At 57.5% G+C, this 21973-nt stretch overlaps 1 protein-coding gene across 4 annotated transcripts in view; it reads right to left on the bottom strand.

Annotated features, from left to right (window-relative positions):
* Nucleotides 1–4902: 4902 nt before the first annotated feature.
* The window catches only part of WHRN (whirlin), a 54804-nt gene continuing 37733 nt past the window's right edge, over nucleotides 4903–21973 (bottom strand). For 2 of the 4 annotated variants that reach the window (XM_055792250.1, XM_055792263.1), the window contains 10 exons: nucleotides 19113–19315; nucleotides 18738–18774; nucleotides 17189–17401; nucleotides 16650–16862; nucleotides 14826–14858; nucleotides 9684–9755; nucleotides 8687–9284; nucleotides 7219–7397; nucleotides 6417–6539; nucleotides 4903–5716 (listed from right to left, as the gene is read on the bottom strand). In XM_055792250.1, coding sequence (XP_055648225.1) covers nucleotides 5534–5716; nucleotides 6417–6539; nucleotides 7219–7397; nucleotides 8687–9284; nucleotides 9684–9755; nucleotides 14826–14858; nucleotides 16650–16862; nucleotides 17189–17401; nucleotides 18738–18774; nucleotides 19113–19315 — 1854 coding nt within the window. In that variant the 3' untranslated portion in view covers nucleotides 4903–5533. The remainder of the gene's footprint in view (nucleotides 5717–6416; nucleotides 6540–7218; nucleotides 7398–8686; nucleotides 9285–9683; nucleotides 9756–14825; nucleotides 14859–16649; nucleotides 16863–17188; nucleotides 17402–18737; nucleotides 18775–19112; nucleotides 19316–21973) is intronic. The other 2 variants (XM_055792270.1, XM_055792255.1) reach the window with 2 other exon arrangements.

Here is a 21973-nt window from a genome sequence, read left to right as displayed (position 1 = left end):
GAGGAACCCTGGGACTGTTAGCAGCTGCAGCCTCCAAAAGACATGAGGGTCTTCCAGGAGGACAAGCAGCTCCCAAATTCAGCCATACTGTCCCAAAATCCAGCTAGGCGGATCCCCCATCCTTGGAAATACAGGGTATGAGCTTTGCCTGTATCTCAGATTTCCAAGTAGGGGGTCCGCCTGGCCTCCGCCCTGGGATGCTGCTCACAGCCCCAGGGATGCTGGCGGCCATAATCAGGCGCTGAAGCGCATCCTGGCACATTTACAGGGAGACAATTAATCCAGCTCGTTACTATGTAATTAGTGGCACGCGAAGGAGAGCTTGCACGAGCTCCTGGCTGCTAACGAAACCACAGCATGGTTCCTGGGGTGGCTGCATTTAGCCCAGAGGATGCTGTAGTGATTTTGGGGTGCTGCAGGCTTGGGGATGACAATGACAAGCAGCAAACCTATGGCACCCACATGCTCCGGGAGAAGTCCTCTAACCCACTCTGAAGTCTCCGAACTGCAACTTTCCTCGCTTAAATCCTACTGTTAGTGGAGGTTTTGGGGTTATTTTCTGGTGTCACTGTGCATCAAGGTCCTCAGGCACCATCCTTGCACCAGCAGCACTCACTCTCCCAGCCCTGCCGCAGCCCTGGGGTTTTCTGGGCAGGAAGAGAACCCTGAAGCATCCCTTGGGGTCTTGCAGACCTGCTGGGGTGTTCGCACAAAGCTTTTCCCCATACGCCAGCTGGGACACTCCATTCTCCGTACCCAGAGATGCTCCACAGCTTCTCCTGCCTCCACGGAGGATGGGGCTGCCCATGGGATGCTTCAGGCTCTGCAGCTGCTCAGTGCAGCTATAGAGTGATTATGGCTTTAACCCCTCTCTGAGCTGGGATGTTCCCAGCCCCGAGCCCCTGCCTGCACCCTGGCCTGGAGAAGCGGCATATCAAAGTGCCCCCTAATCCATCTCAAGCCCCACAGCATCCCCGAGAGATGAGATGCCCAAAACACCAGCCCCAGGGAGGGTCCCTGCGGGTGGGCAGTGGGTGAAAGGAGCCTGTGGGTCCTGTTGTCTCAGGGCAAAGAGGGTTAAAACGTTTCCAACCCAGTTTTGGCAGGCTGGCGCCTAGATCATGCCTAACCCATATGCCATCAGCTGTCACCCCATTTCTGAGCAGCAGCCCCCTCCGGGCTGTGCTGCCCACAGCAGCCGCAGTCTGCAGGATCTGCTTGCAAATCCAGCCACATTTATCGCTTTCCCAGAAAGTCCCTCCACTGATGGTCATGGTGGTAAGGGACAAAAATCTCTGATTTTTTCCCCTTGAAGTGAGTTGCTGGCTGTTATGGTAGCACAGAAAAGCTTGAAAAGTGATGTGGCCACATTCTCAGGAACCACAAAGCAAATGCAAACAATCTCAAGTGTGTGTGTATGTATAAATATATATATATTCTGAAACTCGCTCTTCAAAAGCTGAGATTTTGCAATGGGGTAACTGGAGAAAGAGCTAAAAGGAAATTTAAAACTCTCAGCTAGAAAATGTCTTGCACCCCTGAACTCTGCTCTGCCTGCAACCCTGGGTCCCTCTCCTGCCCTCTGCCCCTCAGCCCGGGCTGTCCTGAATCATGCCTCCGCGGTGGAGGTGCTGGGGAGAGGGAAGGGATGCTCAAGGGCAGTGATGAGTGCTGCCAGGCCTCTGCCCAGCCAGCAGGCAGGAGGGGCTGCCACTGCTGCCCCTGCCCTTGGCTCCTCTAATCTTTGATCCTCTCCACAGACTGCTTCACTCTCTGTCACAGCGATCCTGTCCTGCTCCCTGCCCCACAGACCCCCGTGGGACAGATGGAGGTGTGAGGCTGAGACCGCCCAACTCATTGCATGTGTGAGGCAGAGGGACAGCAGCACAGTCAGGGCCAACACGAAGCAGTGTGCGGCCCCATCGCCGCTCCTGGGTTTATCAGTGGTGACAGCGGAGAAGACCGCCACATCCCCCGCTCCAGGGCTCACTGGGTGACATGGAGGGGGGGGAAAAGGCTGCTGTCACTCTGCCTTCTCTGCCTTGTCAACCCTAGGCAGAGCAGGCAGGGTGGGGTGGGGGGCCTCTAACCCCCCACCTCCATCCCCAAGGCGCAAAGGCAATATCACCCGAATGAAGGGGAACAACCCTCCCTGTGCCCCAAAATAAAATATACATCCCTTGCCTGGGAGGGGGGTTACATCCTCCCCGCCACCTTGGCTGGGCACAGACATGGATATTTTGTTTTCCTAAACCACCGGCTTCAAACCAAACCCACCTCCAGAGAGCTCCCAGAAGTGCCCGGCACCCACATTCCCACAGGGATCGACACCCCAGCACCCCAAGAGGGCAAGTGGGCAGCCCCAATGGCCCTGCCCGCAGCGGGGACCTCTGGCCGCAGGGGGTTGGCTAAAAAGCTCTGCAGCCCAGGGCTGCCCACGCACGCACTGCCCACAGACAGACAATATTCTGCTCGAATGTCTGAAAAGACAGAGAGGTTAAAGCAAGGGAGGGCTGATGTCTGGCCCCAGCGACCTGCAGGGGAGGGCTCAGGAGGGCTGGTTTTTGGGACCGGGGGTTTCTGGCCCCACGCTCCCCTTCCCCTTCGGCTGTCTGAGCAAAGCATCTCTTCTGGGGGGGGTTTGAAGGAGGCCAGAACGGCCTCGGGCTGAAACTTGGCAATGGGTGTCCGCACTCCTGGAGGGAGGAATTCGTCGTTTATAAACCCTTTTTTTGAGCTCACAGAGTCCTGTTTTATGAGCATGAAAGAGGGCAGAAAAGCGGAAACGCTGCTTTCTTAGTTCGCACTCTTTCCCATTAAAACAAAGGAGAAACCATCATAGTGAGGAAAAGCCTGACCAACCCTCCTCATCCTCTGAAAGCACACACGCCTGTTACTATGCCGTCACTCTGAAACCCATGTGTCCCCCAGTTCCTCAGCCTGGAGGGGCCATGTTCCCCCAGCTCCCCTGCACCAGCACATCCCCATGGAGAGCTACAAAAATGCAGAAGCGGCATCTCTCCATCACTTGCACCACAGTGAGGCCCCGCAGCGGGACAGGGAGCAGCTCCCGCAGCTGCTTCCCAGCCTCCTCCTCAGAACACAAACCCTCCTGCGCCTGCCCCGGGGCTCTGCCACCCCTGGGGACGGCATCATCCCCAGGGCCTGCCCTGGAAAGCTGTGGGTGTCCACCGTGGGGCTGAACCCCAAGGTGCCTGTGGGAGCCAGGGTGCCGATGGCTGTAATGCCCCTGCAGGGTGGCCTTAATCCCCGTCTAGAGAGAGCTGCGGCCATGCCAGGGCCAGTGGCACCGAGATCCCTTATTAGCATAGGGCAGGGGGAGGCAGCAGGCGGCACAGGAGGGCAGCCGGAGCAGCCGGGAGCGAGCCATGAGGTTAAACCAGCAACGGGCTGGGTGCGGGTAAATGGTGTGTCGACTGCCATGCTCTCCGGCGAGTCCCTAGAACATCCCGGCCGGCACGTTCGGAAAGGGTGCTGCAGGATGAGGGAAACCCCGTGACACCCCGCCGGCGCTGAGGAACACAGCTGCCCTTTAAATGCAACAAGGAACCGGGGCCGAGGGCAGCCCTCGCACTTCCTCAGCGGGGCCGCAGGCAGTGCCACGGCCTCCATCCCGCAGCCGCCCCGCAGCCCCGCTTGGCCTCCTGCTGCCCACTGTGGTTCCTGAAATCCGACGGCAGCATCGCCCGCACCGGGCCCTGGTGGGATTCGGCCCCGGCTGCGCAGGCAGCGCTGGAATCAGAAAAGTTACGACAAGTTTGCCCAGGGCCACGAAGGCTCTGATGGCGTGGGGCGGCGTGGGGCAACATGTGTTGTCAAGAAGCATCGCAGCGCACATCCTGCATCCTCTCGGCACATCCCCTCGGCCACAGGGACCCCCCTGGGGTGGGGGGTCCCCCCCCTCCACCCAGCGGGCTCCCAGCTGTAAGCCAGCCCTGCCAGCGCCAGGCTCAGCACAGCCGGGGGTGCTGGATGCGGCCCCCCGGGATGGGGCCGGCCCCGCGGGTTGTGCATCCAGCTGTGCCCCCTGCGGTACCCCCGCGGCCCCCTCCTCCCCTCCAGCTGCAGAAGGCGGCTCGCAGGGAGCAGCCCCGCCGCGCTGCCCCCCGCCCTAACCCACCCCCGCCCCCCCGGCACAGCTGGAGGGCACATCTGGCCCGCGGGCACCGCTGGAGGGGCACCCCCCGCCCCGCGCACGCAACGGCTGCCCCGCCACCGCCCCGCGGCTGCCCACCTGCAGGGGGGGCCCGGGCGGCCCCTCCTCGCCCGGCGCTGGGCGGCCCCGCACGGCGGCCCCGCTGCCGGCCCCGCTGCCGCTCCTGCTCCCGGCCCGGCCCGGCCCGGCCCCGCCGGACAATAGCGCGGCCCGCGGCGGCGGGGGGCGGGGCCTGCGCCCCCATTAGCATCCCCGCCGCTTCCCGCCAATCCGTGCGCGCCGCCCCGCGGGAAACGGGAAGTCGTTAGCATAAAGCTCGTCCCTCCCCGGTATTTGCATAGCCCGCGGCCGCCCGCCAATCAGAGCCGCGGCGACTGGTTTACATTGGCATAATTTATGCAGCGCGGGCACCCCCTGGTGGGGCGCAGCGGGGCCGGGGGCTGCCCCGTCCGCGGCCCTGGGCATGGGCATGGGCATGGCCCTGGCCCTGGTCCTGGTCCTGGCGGGCATGGGGACTGGGATGGGATGGGGATGGCCCTGGCAGGGATGGGGACAGCCCTGGTGGGGATGGGGACTGGGATGGAATGGGGATGGCCCTGGCAGGGATGGGGATGGCCCTGGTGGGGATGGGGACTGGGATGGAATGGAGCATTGCCTCCCTGGAGACGGGACAGGTTTGCCCAGCCATGATGCCCATCACCACCGCACTCCCACCTGCCCTGCTGGGGTGCCCCAAAGGCGTCCCTGCCCCTCACCCACACGCAGGCTTTTTCTAACCTGATAGATTTATTGAAAAATTAAAAGCACAAGCTCTGTATATATAAATACGACGACATTGCCAGCAATTTACAAGGCCTCCGGTTGCTCTCTTTGCATCCCCACCCGTGGCCTGCACCTCCTGCCTGAGCACAGGGGGGCGAGCACCCGAGGGAGCAGCGACCACCCGAAACACCCTCCAGCCTGAGCCACGGGCCCATCTTGCTCTGTGTGTGGCACTCAAATGACAGCGGGGACACCCAGACCTTTGCCATCCTCCTGCCCCGCTCCCCAGCCTGGCCAAGGGGGAGAGGGTGTTCCCAAAGGGGCAGCCCCCACCCTGGAGAGGTCAGGGATGGAGACTTTAAGGGATGTGCACTGAGTTCTGCCCGTTCTCAGCCTGCCCTACCCAGCCAGTGAGAGCCTGCAGTGGGTGAGGGGACATTTGGGGACAAGCTGGGGGTATCTGCGTGTGCGGGGTGGTGCAGCGGGTGAGGGCTCTGCGTGGTGGGGATGCTGCTTTCACACCGCGGCGCTGCCTTCCATCCCCCTCCGGGTGCTCTCCAGCCCAAGCCACGCTCCCCAAACCCAGGCAGGTTCCTAAAGGGCGACGTTGAATTCTGTGACCAAGAAATCAATGTAGTCCTTTTCCTTCAGCTTAAAGGCTTCAGCGATGATACGGGCGGCTTCCCGATGCTCTTTGCCCCGTAGCCCCGTGCCGTTCACCTCCAAAATGACGTGGCCCACCTTCAGCTTCCCGCAGTTGTGCGCCGAGCCCCCACGCTGCAGGAGAGAGGTGGTCAGCTCATGCCCAACCCAGGGTGAAACACAGGTTTGGGGAAAATGCAAAATACTTCATTTCCATCATGTTCACCCTGACCTGGTGAACATGATGGATGCGAAACATTTCACATTTTGGAAAGAGGGGAAGAATTTGGCTTCTCCTCTGCTTGCAGTGCCAGCTGGGAGGGCCAAGAATAACCAAGGCGCAGTTGGCTCTGCTTTTCTTTTGCTGTAAATAACTTGAATTTTGCTCCAAGTAAACAGCAGAGAAAACAGTGCAGGGAGACACTCCCGAGGGCTCGGTTCTCCAGCCATCATCCACCATTCCCCCTCCCTAACCCTCCGTCTGAGCAGAAAATGGGAGTTGCCAGACATCTGGAGACACCAGCCAAGCTTTCGGGGCTGCCCAGAGCCCTCTGAAATGTCTGCAGCAAATCCCAGGACACGCTTTATGGTACGGGTTCATCCACGGGACACGACTGCGATCCTCAGCAACCCCCCCCCTGCAGCAGAATGACGCCTCTGATGTCTGGGGAGATGCAGGGCTATAGGAGGGGGAAAGCACACCTCCAGAACGCCCCCCACCAGGGGCAGGGCTGTCGCTGCGCTCTGGCCGTGGCTGAAGGGCTTTCCTGAGCCTGCCCAGGGAGGAAAGGGGTGGGATGTGCATCCAGCTCTTCCCACTCTCTGCCTGCCCTACCTGGATGGTGACGATGCGGGGCAGCGGCTGCCGCGTGTTCGCTCCACCCTCAATGGCGATCCCCAAGGTCGGTGCGCTCTTGGACACCCGGATCAGACACGACGTGGGCTCCAGGAGCCCCGGCTGTGGGGACAGATGGCAGCGCTGCCGATGGATGCTGGGCACCGTCTGCCTGTGGTGCTGCCTCAGCTGGGGCCCCAGGGCAGCAGCCCACCCACAGCAGCGGGACAGACACGCTGCCTGCAGTTGCTCTCCGACTCCTGACATCCAAGATCCCGACCACGTGTGGGTGTGGACGGGCTTGGGGAAGAGCAGAGCAGCCCTCTGCCTGCCTGCCTACACCCCTCAACCTGGCCACCATCAGAAACCCCCCAGTTTACTTCTGATACCCGGTGCCACCTTCCTTTCTGGGCAACAGCTGACATCACTGATGGGACGGTGAAGCCCCATAGATGTCTCCTCAAAGCCAGGAACTCTGCCACGTCCCAAGCTGCTGTTTGCTGGAGCCGGGAGGGATGGGGTTTACCCTGGATGGAGTGGATCAGCCATCCACTGTCCCGCTCAGCCGCCCCTGGCTCCCTTCTCCACAGCTCAGCCCACCACCCAGCTGACTCAGCTCATCAAACAAGACGCTAAATAACCCATCAAAGCATGAAAAAGGGGGTGCTGCCTGCAGGCAGTGGGAGCAGAACCGGCAGGCAGCCAGTCGAGCCGGCGGGGAGCAGCACTGCCCCTGGGCAGCCCTGGGTGCCCACCTCCCCGCAAGGGCAGCACCCCGCGGCCCCCGGGCACCCAGCCTCACCGGCTTGGAGGCCCCTTCTGCCGCCCCCTCGCTCCTCGTGGCCTCCTTGAGGCTTCGGCTTTTCCCAGGGACCGGCTGCCAGCTCTTGTCCTTGCCGCTCATCTCGACCTCCCCGATGTCCACCCCGCTGTCCTCGCTGAGGGTCTGCCCGCTGTCCGACAGCTGGGAGAGCGTGGAGGCTGGGGAGAGACGAGGGCTGTTAGAGGCCGGGCAGCGCGGCTCTGCGACCAGTCGAGCACCCACAGGACCACATACCAGAGGGAGGACATGTCACCCTCTCCCAGGGCTGGGCAGGCTTCCTGGGATGTGGAGCTGGACTTCAGAGCGAGGTTCCCAAGAGGACGCCTCCCCAAGAGCAGAGCTGTGCACAGGGAGCATCAAGTCGTTTCAAACCCAAGCCTGGGATCCCACCTACATCCCAAACTGGGATGGAGGGACCTGCTGGAGGCCAGATTGAGCCAGTCCATGCTCAGCACAGGGTTTGGGAGGAGATGGGGACAGACATCCCTTGGGGGATGAAGGCTCTGAGTGCAGATGGAGGTTCTGCCTCTGGGAACAAGCATCAGGAACAACGGTACAATGGGGAGGGCTGGGGGCCTGGAAGATCGGCTCTGGGACTTGGAGGAGTCGGGGCCACACTGCTGACACCGCTTGGGCAGGATCCGGCCAGCATCCAGACCCCCTCATCCATCGCCTTGCCAGGGATGAAGCAGCTGCAGGGGGGTCACAATGCCACGGGAGGGCGACAATGCCACTCGCATCAGGTCCCACGGAGCCCCAGCACCAGCGTAGGCACCATCAAGACCTTTTTTTTTTTTTTCCCCCTCCAAAATCTGGGGTTAATGGGAAAATCTCAGAAGCGCTTCTTTTTTTTTTTTCTTTTAAAACCCCACTGGAAGCACATTTTATTACCTAACACAGCCAAGCCCACACAAGAGAGAAGTTGCCATCAGCTGCCTGACAGAGCTCGGTCTTTCAGCAAAGGTCAGCCTGAATTGCGGGGGAAGCCCAGGGAGGCTTTGGGGAGCTGCTGCCCCTGCCCTGCCCTCACAGGTTTCCCAGGGCTGCCAAAATCCAGGGCTGCAGCTTCGTCTCCGAGATTAACCGCTGCTGCTGCTGCTAGCGCTGCGCGGGGCTTTATGCGGTTCCTGGCTTTTTTTTTTTTTTTTTTTTTGCCACGATGCCATCAAGCCATTTTCTGAATTGAAAACTCATCAATGAAAAAACAGCAAACTACCCCCCAGCTACCCAACAGCAGCACACCGCTGCGCCCAGCTGGGCTCTGGGGCTTTCACCCCACCCTGCTGACCTGGAGTCTGAACCGAAACGGCGATGTTTTCCCCTGTGACTTGCTCAGGACCTGACGCAGGTCTTGCTCTTCCAACCCCCTCGCCCAGCTCCTGCCCTTGAGATCCAAATCTTCTCCTGTTTCTGTTTCCCTCTCCGCCCCCCGTGGCTGATAACCCACCTCTGGCCTGGGGCAGGGGTCTCACTTCATTGACGTCAGGCTCGCTGTTGGGTTGGTGCACCTCCACCATGATGAAGTGCTGGTTGGCCACAGCCTGCGGGCTGCCCTTGTCTGGTGGAGGGGGTGCCGGGTGGGGGGGAGGAGGAGGAGGGGATGGGGAAGGGGGGTTCTGAAGCCCCCGGACTGCAGGGCTCTCTGGGGGTGGGCTCTTCAACCTCGTTGGGGACTGGACCCTGGGGAAGGGACCGATGGGGTGCTGGCTGACCAAGGAGAGCTGGGCATCCATTTGCCTCCTGGAGCTGTGCAGGGCCGGGGAAATGGTGGCATAGATAGCGCTGGGGGCTGACTCCTCGGTGGATGCTGTAGCGGTGGAGGTCACGCTGACTGTGTCCTTCTCAGGGTGGCTGGGGGGGGGCGTGGGGTTTCGGGGGGCCACAAAGAAAAGGCCTGACTGAGAGGACTCGGAGGAAGGGCGCTTGGGCTTGTCTTTCCCTGGGTTCCTGTGCTGGGCAGTGGAGGGGTCCAGCATCTGAGGGGCTGAAGGAGGAGGCGGAGGCTTGAAGTTGGGTGGTTCCTCTGGGAAGGAGGAGAGATCATCCTGCCGAACCAAGAGCAGAAGTTTTTAGGACACCATGCCCAGCCACAAGAACTTCCCCAGGCTCACAGTCACCTGCACCTGCCTTCTCACGGTGACCATGGCAAAAAGAGCTCATTTTCACGGAAACACCTTTCTCATCTTATTGATAGTAAGACTCACAAATGGGAATGATTAGAAGACAAACCACCCAACTTTTGCTTTCGTTCACACAGATGCTACTCTTATTCAGACAGTCAGAATCCTCTTCCTAACTGGTTTGATTAACTTGCTTCAGTGACTACAGTGACATCCATTGGATGTTGATGTAGCAAAGAGCTACAGAAGCCGAGGCAGAACCCAGTGTCATCAGTTTTCCTCCAGCTCCCACCCGAGGTGCAGCAGCACAGTGCGGTGCCTTACCAGGGAGATGTCCGGCAGGGTGTTGATGCTACTTTGGTGGTCGACTCCACCTGCCTCCAATTCTGAGGTGTTCTGGTAGGGCAAAGAAAGAAGAGAAAACCCCGTCACACCAGCAAGGAGCAACCACCACAGGGCCAGCATGACAGGGAACATGCAGAGGGATGCAGGTTATCACCCAAAACCCCCACACAAGGCCAGTCTTTCACTCAAAGGTTTTTGTTTCCTTGGAGGTTCCCTGGAGACTCACACAACATAGGAACAAAGCAACTTTGTTGGAGATACAGACTCTCCCAAACTAAGAAGGCTGCCCAAGGCATGCTATGAACCTGACTTACTGGGGGAACCTCCTCCGCAGTGGAGTGTGCTCCTCTTAACCCAAATCTCAGCTGCTCTGCTCCTTTTGATTTGGAAGGAGGGGGGGAACCAGCTCTGAGGGCTGCAGGTTCAATACCTGGATCTTTCCCGGGAAAAGGGCAATAGAAAAGTTTAAAACTTCCCTCCCTTGCAAGCCAGAGCAGTCTTGTGCAAACACCAGCTGCTGCCACTGCTTTCCCTTTATGAGTCAAAATTCCATTAGAAAACACAGCTCTGAAGACGCCAGAAGCTCCAGAAATCAAGAAGGGCTATGGGGGTCTGTCAGCCTGTCTGTGCAGGGGCAGCTGTCAGTCAGGATGGACCCAAGGAGAGGACGTGGATAGTCAAGCAAAGCAGACGGGCCCCCTGGCTAAGCAACAGCAGAGCTGGGGGTGTGCAGCGGAGGCTGGGTGCGCAGCCTGGCCCTGGAGGGGGCTGAGCCCAGCTGGTCCTGAGGCCAGAGGCATGGGTCTGCTGCTGGCTCTGCCCCGGGCAGGTACTACTCTGGGGGATGCTCTGTTGGCAGTGCACATCCCCAGCTCCACCTGGCTCCCCTGCAAGGCCCAGTAAGAGCAAACCCAGGCTCAGCACTCCCCTGCCACAGTGACTCCTGATCTGGAGAGGTGCTGCTGCTGCTCAGAAAGGGTGTACTTAATTTCTGTCACGTTCATAGGGATGTTTGTTAGTTTGTGCTGGAATGGGCAGGGTACAGTTTGTGTTTAACTGCGTGTTATTTATTGCAGGGTAAACAACTGATTAGTTGAAATGCTGGTGCATCTGCATTTCCCCCATCTGCTGGAGGCTGCTGCTGTGCCTGTAAGATGTTAGCATCCCAAAATAGACACGGGAGACAATTAAGAGCATTAAAGAAGCAGCAAAAACATTGATGGAAAGTGCTTTTATCTCTGTGTCTTCAGAAGGAACCCTGGAGAATGCAAACTAAAATAAACGGCTTGTTCAGGGGGTGACAGGTAAAGTATTAGCTTGGGAAACCACTCCTTCCTCTGACAATGGTTGATTTCATCATCAATTAATTCAAGGTAAAGGCAGGTGGCTTTTGAAAGAGAAACATCCCCTACTCCTTCTTGGGTCACTGACCGTGTGGCAAGCCAGGGCAGAGACAGATTTGGCTGAAGTGCATGGCAGCAGGAAGGGAAGGATCAGGCTTCAGCCAGACCCGACATGCCACAGGATGGTGCAAATCCAAGCACTGGCATGAAGGATGGGGTGATCCTGTATGTCTGAGGCTGGAGGAAGAGCCAGGTAGGGCTATTTCAAAAGCGACCTGCCTTCATATTGATTAAAATGAGCACGAACTGCTCTGGGCTGTGCACACATTAGCAATGGGACTTCAGATTTGATTGACGTGCCAATGAATTTAAAAGCTCGAGTGCCATCATGTCCCTGCATGATGCCAAGGCAGAAAGATGCTCAGCTGGACAAAACGCAGTGCTGGGGAAACTGCACCAAACTGCACCAGTGCTCTGGCCGCAGAGCTCCCTGCTCTCGCCGTTCTGCAGAAACTGCCCAGGCATCACCCTCCCCCTGCACCAGCCCACCTTCAGATGCTGCCCGGAGCCTTTAATCCAGCCAAATGGCTGCGTGCACGAGGAAAGGAGCCAAGGCAGAGACGGTGACATTTCAGCACCAGCCTGGCTGTGTCTGGGAGGATCTCAGCTGTGTCCCTAACTCTTCCCTCTCCAGCCCTGCCTCTACCAGCCTCAACCTGCCTTCACCGAGCTCTTAGCGAAGGCACAAAGACCAGACCCCTGCAATGCGACCGGGAGCAGCCTGCCGTCAAACAGCTACGGGCACGTTGCTACTAAAACAAAAAGAGTCTGCCCAATGCCCCCCTAAAATGTGCCAGTGGCATCTCCCCCCTGACCTGCCACCCTGTGCCCATCACCATGACATCAAGCCCACTCCAGAGCACACCACATGCTGTGTCCCAGCCCCAGCCTCATAGTGTGGACCAGTCTGCACCGAGACTTGAATCCTCCTGGCAAATGGAGGGTGGGCACAGCCAGCTGCACCCCATGCCCTCGCCCCCGCCCCCCCCCCAGCCCGAATCCCGCTGCCCTGGCTCTGCTCTCCCTGACCAGCCAGGGACACTAATACTGCTCATCTTCTTCAGGCACTTTTTCTGCTGAAGTGTACAAGCAAGAGATTTGCCTTTCCCCAAGCTTAGTACTTTGGGGGCAAAAGCAATTAAATAGAAATTGCTCTGGGCTATAAAATGTAACGGCTTTTAAGCTGAGCACATTTGCTTTCAGGAATTGGCTATTTTAAGACTGTGCTTTCCTGGATTTCCCTTGAAAGACCCATTGAAGCCATGTGCCACTGCTCTGAAAAATGAGCATTTACCGAGGAGGCTGCTCCCTCCTACCGCTCTCTGCTCCTTTACCCCATCTATCTTCTAGTTACTTATAGAAACTGGGGGCCAGGCGAGACCCTTCCAGCCCTTCTGCAGGGTGCAGCTGAAAAACTGTTGTCCTTCCTCTCTTACACAGAGTCCACAGCAGGAGTGATGGAGCTGGAGAGCATCTTTCAGACAGGCAGCCAGTTTCCGTCTGCAGATTAAGTGGTGGAGAAACTGCCACCTCCCTGGGGAATAAAACCCAACCTTTAATTAACCTCACAGCTCCAAATGAGTCCCTTATTTTCCAGTTACTGCTAACAAGAGCTTTGCAGAGCTACTCAGTCTGAATCCTGCAGGCTTTAAATTCTGAACAGCTGCACCAGTCTGAGAATAAGCCCAGCTTTCCTCCTCTCTCCCCTTCCCTCTCCCACCCCTGAAAGCATCCACAGGGCTGGAGGAGCCCCAGAGCCCTGGCTCTGCCTCAGCCTGAGCACAGACCTCTCTGACTTCGGGGGCTCTGAGGGTGATTCCATGACACCCACAGGGTGGCTTCATCTCTATCCTCACCGCCTGAAAGGATCATCACTTAGGAACCCTCCACGTGGGATGTCTGTGCCTGTCCTGGAAGGGGTCAGAGGACCAGCTGGGAGCTGGGGCAGCTCTGTATTGGGGGACATAGATGCAGAAGATGTCCCCTGTTTCTCTGCTCTCGTTCTGCTCTCCCTCTGGGGATGCAGACATCACCTGACAGCTGCCAAAGAGGCTGTGGGCTTTTGCGCTTGAGATTCACTTTCCAGAGAAAGGAACTGCTCAGCGCCATCCTCTCCTTAATTACACTCCTTGTGAAACAGAGACCAAAGACAGAAGGGGTGAGCAACTCAACTGGGTTACTGCACGGGGCCCAATCCTGCAGCTTCAGGGAGCTGGGGGGCAAGTCACCACCTGTGGAATCGTGCCCTGGGAGGAGAAGGCACCTTTGGATGGCAATGTCTTTGCTAGGAGGCTGTGGAGAAGCAAAACGAAATCCACAAGGATTTCAGTTCCTTAATCCGCACAACGAAGGCTGGGGCAGGAGGGACAAAGAAAATGCTAGGCTGCCTTGCTTGTAAGCAATCAGAAATTCATGCTGCTCTGATAAGACAAGTTACACATGATTATTGCAGTCCACAATTAACCTCTGCTTTGCAGGACTCAACCTGAGATCCAAGATTTGCAAGAGGTGATGGTGACACTTAGGCAGACACACGTCATCCATCGGTGGCACCATCAGACATGGCTTTGTCTCATTTCCAAGTATCATTCCAGCATCCCATAAGGGAAACGCTTTTCGCATGGTAGGTCCTGACCAGCCCCATACTGGTTATTTTTGGTGTAAGTTCACCCACTGACTCACGGAGAGTTGATGGGACAGGGAGTCTGGTCTAGCGTCACCGCCTTTGGTCATGAAGCCAAAGAAATCTGTGTCCCACGGTTCAGGGTGCCTGTGATAAACTCCCTCTGGGAGCACTACAGCTGTTCTCTTCTAGCTGTGCCATTCCCAGAGGAATCTGGCTTTTGAGCCACGTTCACAGCTACCAGAGGTCCTCTCTCCCAAAGCAGCACTAGCTGCTCCCAGCTCCACTGCTCGCGGTGTGTGCTCAACCCGCTGACCCCTGTGATTTCCTCCCGGACAAGGAGGAGGGAATGCACCCTGCACCATGAAGCTGCACTGCAGGGCACAAGCCAGCAGCTTTTTCCAGCCTCCTCCCAACCAAGAGCTTTGTTACAACAGAGGGATTTCCGAGGCTCTCGCCACATCCACATCTGGCCTCCTCTAAGTCTGCATGAGGATTTCTCCAAGGCTGAACATGCACAACGCGAGTATACCGACCCCTCCTGCACTGTAGCGTGGATTTGTGCAGGCACCTGGCCTGTAATGAAAATTCTCTCCCATCCCTGAGGATGCGTGGTAGGATGTGACCAGCCTACTGGTATTTAGCCAGGGTGCCCATGTAGCAAGACAGCACAGCAGCAGGTAAAAGCAGGCAACAAGGCAGGAAGGGCAGTCTGGGGTCCATCAGGCATCAATGCTGCTGGTCCTTCTACAGCCCCAGCCTTCAGCTCTCAGTGGCACTCGGAGCTTTAGTACCAGCAGGACACTGGTATCAGCTGGGTTTGGTTCAAGGCTGAATCTGGTCTGCACTGCAGCACCGAGGCTGGCAGCCCTGCTGCCGAGCTGGGGAAAGGGACTCTGGAACGGCTCAGCCGAGCCACAGGAAGAAAAGGCAGAGATGGGTGAAACAGGGAGGCTGTTCGCATGGCCGAGTCGCATGCTGGTCCCTGGATGGCCCGTGCCCGCCTCCCCCACGATGCACATTCGCACGCACTCTCAACCCGTCTACTATGGCAACCACAGTACTCTAGCTCCCCGTCTCGCTGACAGCCCCTACCTCCATCAGGTCTATTAGCCACAAGAGTCGCTCCTGGGGATGTGCGAGGGGAAAAGCAGATTAAAACAAGCATAAAAGCGACAACAGAACATCAGGGAGGATGCAGAACAAATGAGTGAGACAAGCAAATCCCGGCATAACGCGACCCTCCTCCCCCAAAACCCACCCTGCAGAATCCACATCCAGCTGCGATGAGCCCCTCCCGCGAGAGATGCTGGGGAGGGCAACGGCAGCAGGGGCTTCGGGTGGCAGAGGGAACAGTTTGGGAGCTCTGTGCCTCTTCTCTCTCTCCTGCTTGCTGAGATAAGCACCCATCCAGCCTGCGCTGGTGCTCTTTGCTTGGCAGTTGTTTCAGCAAGCAGTGGTGACAACCACCTCAAGTGGTAGCGTCCCCACCACCCCAGGCAGAGCTCAGAGGGACCTATGTTCTCACGCCCCTGGAACGAGGTGCCACACTGTCAGGGAGGGCCTGCAGTGCGACCACGTGCTCTTGAAGGCAGCTTTTAAAACAGCGGTGCCCACCCTCTTCTCTATGCCAGAACTGCACCCCGGTCTCCCTCCCTGACCGTGGGGCTCATGTGCCAGGCGCAGCAGAGCCATGGCTCACACCAGGCCCAGCAGCCGCGCTTGGCACGGGGTGTCATGGCGCAGGAGGGAGAGCACGGCACAGCTGAAGCACGAGGTACAGCCCCAGGCACGGGGGTAGCGTGAGAACAGGGTGTCACGCTCAGTGCACAAGTCCTGGCAGACCTGTGTTAGCCCTCTGATACTTCAGGAAGATTTTCCAGCAGGCCTTTGGAGAGCAGAGCAAAAATCGCTTTGTTTACCCTGATCCAGAGAGGACCGCACCGTAATCCACCCTGAACAGAGCAGATGGCTTTCCTATGGGTATTTGTGAAATCAACAGGACAAAAGCACAGATCTGATGCTCTGAAACTCCCCGAGGAGGCTGGACCAAACGGTGTAGGCAGGCACAGCCCCAGGAAAGCCCCCCACCTCTCTCCCTGCTGGCTTTTGCCTGGGCCCTCCCAGCACAAGCCCACTCGCCCTGGCCATGGGCTGCCTTGCTTGCTGTCAAATGAGCAGAAAGCCCATCGTCATCCGTTCTTTTCATGAAGGTTTTAATTTCCAAGGTTGCTAATGCATTTATGATGAAAGGCATTTTATGGCTAGGAAATTAATTTCGGGGCTGTGTGCCTGCACACTCTGAGGTGATTACGATAACTTAATTAGACTGTGCGTGCGATGAAGGCCTGGCAGAGAGATGTGGGAGCACTGCCACTTAATGCTGGAGAGTGGGCAGGGGCTGGGACAGGATGCAGCTGGCCTGGCTGCTGCGGCCCCACTGGGACGGGGAGCAGGCAGCCAGCGTCTTTAAGGAGGTGATTTAAAAGTGACAGCCAGAGCTGGTGAATAGCGGCAGGCACGGTATGGCAGTGACAAGGGGCTGAGCTTTCTGCGTGGAGGCAGCTCGCATTGCACAGTGGAGGTCCTGGAAGGGAGGCAGACTTCCTCCCTCGCTGGGGACAAAGTGACATTTAGCACCAGGCTCAGCCCCCGTGCAGAGGTCAGTAGAATCTCAGTCTCAGGAGCACAGAGATACCAAACACGTGTCACGACATCACCCTATTACACCTACAAATCACGCTATTGCACCCAGCCTGCAAGGGAAAAGAAAAAGGCTTCGGAGGAATCCACTGGGGAAGCAGACTGAACAGGGTTTCTGCGGAGTGAAATGCTTCTGTAGCACCAGGGAAATGAGTTTGTTGTAGGGCTGCCAGGAGCAGGTGCTGAAAGAAAAAGGAACAGCCAGGAGGGACTTACCCGGGCTGAACTGACGGTGGTGGCAGTGAAGTGGCTGCTCGAGGAAGAGACGGTGTCACTGTAGGACATCATAGAGTAGGAGTCGGTGCCCGCGCTGGGTCCTGAGGGCTGACGTGCCTTCATGGACTCGATCTCTCTCTTCAGCACCAGGTTGTCGAAGCGGTCGAGGTCTTGCGGGGAGATCACGCCCCGCACCTCTGAAAGCAGTGAGAACTGGGCCAGGCAGACAGACAACCAAAGAGAGGTTGGAGCACGACCATATTCCTGGCAGAAGACCCATCCTCCCACACTGCTCAACAGCAGTAATGAGCTGTACTAGCAGGTAACGCATGAGGAGGTTTGGTCCCCGACTTTACCAGAGGAGCCACTGAACACGAGCCTGTATCCCCCATGATGTCCTGCATCCGGGATTTTGCCTTCCTACCCTCACCCTTGACCCTGAGCAGGTAACCTTGGAGGCACCGAGCCACACCGTGACAATGGCTCTGCTCAGTCCACTGGGTACAAGAAACTGTCCCTGACCTTGGTGTGGGCCTCACCTTAGCGTGTGTGTTGAGTAGCTCGAAAAGTGCCATGACCAGAGCATCCACGGAGATGTTGCCTTCCTTGTACTCATCAAGGTAGTACCCCATGGTGGCCCGCTCCTGTTCGTTCAGCAGGTGCCGTGCCTGCTCCTCCAGCATGACGCGGGTCTGGTTCACCATGCTGCTCAGTGTCACCTGGGAGCCAGCCAGGCCCCGGTAAAACACAGGCTGCGGAAGAGAGGAGAGAGGTTTGCCAAGGGATGACAAGGAATCAGCTGCTGAAGGGGCTTTGCTGAGACAGCTGGGCAGCACCAGCAGGACTGAGAACTGCCCCCTTGCTTTGCTCTGCCTGCCAGCCCAAGCTGCCTGTTCCATTCGCTGCTCTCAGCCAGCTACCGGTGGTGAAGCTGGAAAGCAGGACTGGCAGGGGGATGCTGAGGAGGACCGGAGGCAGGTACCCCCAGGGATCCACCAGCACGGCCGCTCACTTAGTGTGGCTACTTGTCTGGGCAACTCCAGAGCCAAGAGTTTATGCAGCACCAGCTGAATAGAGAACAGCTTCCCAGCTCTGTTCAGCAAGCAGGGATGCCGTCCCATGACCAGCTACTGATCTAATAGCAGGCTGTATTCCTTCCTGGGGGGATTGGGGCCATGAGAGAGAGGCAAGCTTCCCATCTTGTGTGAAAGGCACACTTGCGCCCACTGCAAGCTCGAAGCAGACCCCGGTGAAGATAGAGTCACTGGCAACCAAAGGAGTCCCAGGGAGGGACGAGTCTGGCTGCAGATGAAAGGCTTTTTATTCTGAGAGGGATTTCTAAGAGGAGATCCTTGCTGTTCCCCTCCCAGGCAGTGTTGGCACTCTCAGCACAGGGATATGGAGCCAGTCAAGACCCTGACTACCCCAGAGATGCTGACGGGAGCTGAGGCTGGGGGCGGGGGCATGTATTGCCAGCAAACAGCCGTTATCAGTGAGAGCCACCTGTGAAACCTTGCTGCTTCATTTCCATTTGAAAGAAACATACTTTGCAAAAAGGTGTTGGGAGAAGACATGCAGTCACAGGGCTGCAGTCACAGCACTGGGTGAATCCCTGCCACTGCTGCAGCCCTGCCACCAACTGGTGTGCTGGTGAGGGCTGGCTCAGCTCTGCTTTGGGGTGGGAAAGATCCTAGGAGCTGTCAGGGCCCAGAGACAGCCACTGTGTGGAAGGCACCACGGTCACCTCTGCAGGGTGGAGGGGGTCCCCACAGCCCTTGCCCACATGTGATCATTGTGCCTGGCCCATTAATGGGATCATTCCCAGGTTAGGAGGTACCAGATGCACTGCAGAACTGACCCACCAGCGGCACAGGAGACGGGGCTCACGTTATGTGCTTGCAGAAACACAGCTGGCAACATGAGGCGAGAAGAAAGGCTAAAGCCACCTACCCCCCCACCCCACCCCCGTCCTCATAAAGCTAGCATCCCCTTTATAATCAGGAGCAGAAAGCCCTCCCTCCCATGGAAAAGAAAAGACAGTAACAGTGATTTTTTCACAAGGCATCAGGAAGGATTTGTATCTCTTACCCTGGCTGTCACCTCCGCAGCATGGTTGCCCACTGCCCTGCGAGGAGGGAGAAGATCAGTTAGCACCGAGCACAGCGTGCCCACTGGTCAGTACCTGGCACAAGTCCTGTTATGTACCTTCCCCTCCGTGCCTGCAAACTGAAAGCTTCTGGCCTGAGAGAAGAGGGAAGGGGGAGCAGAACATTGCCCAGACCTGATGTCCAGGCTGGAGATGCTGCCTTCCAAGCACTGGATATGGAGGCCACACACCCGAGCACTGGGGGTGCTCCCACCAACAGGCTGCCCGTGCACCCTGCTGTGTGCACCTTGCGAGCGGGAGCTCTGAGCCGACAGACCTACACAGCAAGCTTGCACTGGGGTGTAGCGAGCACATACCCTGCTGAATTGACGAGGGTCTCTCCGATCTGGGAGCTTGCTATCCACCTGGTCTCATCCACGGTGGTGCGGGCATGGGGCAGCCTCCCGATGTCCTTCACTGTCATGATGAGGTGGCGGGAAGACTTGAGCAGCTTCACTGCCTCGTCGTGGGGGATGCTGAGGAAGCTCCTGCCATTCACCTCCAGGATCTGGTCTCCTACCTGTGGAATCAGGACGGGGTGAGCCCTGCAGGGCTTTCCTGTTAGGAAGATACACCTTCCTCTCCCACCAGGGCGGAGCTACTCAGTCTAACCCACCACCAAACGAGGGACACAGCAACTGGAGGGACCAAGAAAAATGAGGGAGAGGGGCCAAGTGCTGGTGGCTGGAGACCAAGCACTCAAGCTGACAGCCAGTAAAGGACCAGGCTGTGAAGCCTGGAGGAGCCTGTTTAGGATACCAAGTCAGACCAATCTGCCCAGTCTCCTCCATTAACTAGATCTGCAGGCCAGCTTGGTTAAAACAGCCCCCAAAGAATATCAAGACCTCCATCTCCAATCCCTCCTGTTGATCTGGGAGGCCAGGAACCATCTGCAGAAGCCCCAAACCTCAGATCCCTGTGTGCAGCAGGGAGGGTTCACCTCGGATGCCTCACCACAGCCTCCAACGCCCTGTAAACTGTCGGTTCTGAGACAGCTGCATTTCATTTCTCCTCTCCTCTTATTTCCTCCCCAGCTGCTCCTACCAGCTTTCATTTTTTGGCCAGGGCCTTTGCTGTCATCAGGAGCTTCCCCCGCAGCCCAGCCACGCTCAAGATATAGCACTCATCTGGCATTGCCCCCTTCTTCCCAGGTCCTCTTCCTCTTTGCTTCTAGGGCATTCAGCGCCACTCCTCCTCGCTCCCGTATCACAATTCACCCTCCTCCTGATAAGGCACCTCTCTAAAACTGCTCTTTCATATCTTTGCTTAACCACAGGCTTCTGTTCAGCTCTGTCAAAACACAGTTTTACTTTCTTTATGTGCAATGCAAGCAGAACGAGACATCCCTTTAAATTACTGACCTCCATCTTGGAGAAGAGGAGAAAAGAGGGAGGGGGGAGAATTTCTAAGTCTAAGATAACACGGAGAGTCAATATGATCCTTTTCAGTTCACTCCATCTCATTCTGTCGCTGAGTTAAGGAAGCCTCAGAGGACTGGAATTAATTCTCCAGACTCTTATCCCAGTGAGAAGCCATGACTAACCGCTGCCCGGTCTGTTATGTCAACTCTGCTGTCATCCAAGTTTCCCCCAGCGCTACCCAGAACTTCCCTGGGGTGAAAGCAGCCATCTGGGGTATCACCAGCAAAGCTCAGCTCAGTATAAAGCACTAGAGATCCATCGACTGCTCCAGCAAGGAGGGGAAGCCAGTTGCTTGTCTGAGGAGAGAGCAGCTGATCCAGGAACCGCAGCACAGCCCCCGCACTTGGACATCGCCTCTGGTTTACGCTACGGCTGTGCTGAAGCTCACAGGAGCACAGGGCCAGAGCTTGCACCAGCTCCTCTCCAGGCACAGCATTGCCAGCTGAGACGGAAGAAGGCCAGGGGCTGTGGCAGCAGGACTGGCACACATACGGGCAACTTGCATGCCTACTCCCGCTCGACTCCTGCTAGGCTGTGCTGCTCTGCCTATGGCATCCAGACGGTCGACGCAACCACCATCGAGGCTTCAAGGCTAACAAGACCCCTGACAAGGCATCCGCTGCTCTCACTTGGCCTTCCTGGGGCAACATGTCCCTTCCACTAGTGCATCCAGCAATGGGCACCGAGGGCAGAGTGGCTGTGCCACAGTGTCACCTAGTGCTGATATAACCCAGCCGTGGCTTCTCCAGGCACCCCCAGGAGGACATCCTTGGTGGAGGCAGCACAAGAACAGGGAAGAAAAGGCAGAGAGAAATCCTGCTGCATGGGCCAGGAGGGACCCCTGCTCACGACCCTGGCTGTCTTGAGGTCTGTGGGGTGACAGACACCGCTCAGACCACCTGAGAGGTGATCTTTATGAGAAATCAAGCAGAGAAGAAGAGTGAGCTGGTGCAGAGTCCCTGGGTGGCAGAAGTGATCACGACTTCGTAGGGCTCTGTCAGAGGTGACAGGGGCAGCAGGACCCTGGCTCTGTGCTTACCTTAAGAGCCACTGACCCACCTCGGGCTGTCTGAAACTGATGCAAATCCTAGTCCTGAGAGTCCTGCTGGGTGAGGGTGTTTTGTGAGCAGGGTCTGACCCTGCCAACAGCCACACTCAGGGACAGTTACCCAGTGGTGAGAGGCTGTCCCAACTGCAGTGTAACCAGCAAAGGGTGTGGGATGCAACCGGGAGCATAAGCCAGAGTCTCAACAGCAGCACGACTGACCCTTTCAGACAGAGGGTTTTAGCCTGGCAGCTACCACCATCAAAGCAGAGGGCACAGTCCATCCCTGTGGTTCCCTCTCATACTCTGCAGTGCCGTGGTCTTGGCATCCCATTTCTGCCAGGTTTTTTATATTCTAGTAGCACCAGGGCAACTCCCGGACAGACTGCTGTAGAGCAAAGTTGGCTCAAGAGCAAAGAAAAACACCATTACCTTGAATCACGCTCCTCCCAGCAGTTCTCAAGGGGAGACTGCAGCAGTTTGATTATGTTTTGCTTTGTTTTGAAATGAATCTTAAAGAAAATTCCAGGTGCCTTTTACAGGGGCCTTGGGCCGGGGGTACCAGGCACTCCACCCCCAGTGTAAAACCAAGGGCAAGATGCAGGAGCCTGGAGAAACTCTGGGACCCACAGTCCGCACAGAGAGGCTGCAGAGCACTACTTCGGGCAGGTGAAGACTGCCAAAGTGCCAGCTGTCAGCTCAGGGCTGTTCC

Source organism: Falco peregrinus, chromosome 1 (genome assembly GCF_023634155.1).
Source record: "Falco peregrinus isolate bFalPer1 chromosome 1, bFalPer1.pri, whole genome shotgun sequence".
NCBI classification, from domain to species: Eukaryota; Metazoa; Chordata; class Aves; order Falconiformes; family Falconidae; genus Falco; species Falco peregrinus.
The sequence above is the reverse complement of the archived record's forward strand: the minus strand, read 5'-3'. Positions and strand labels throughout refer to the sequence as shown.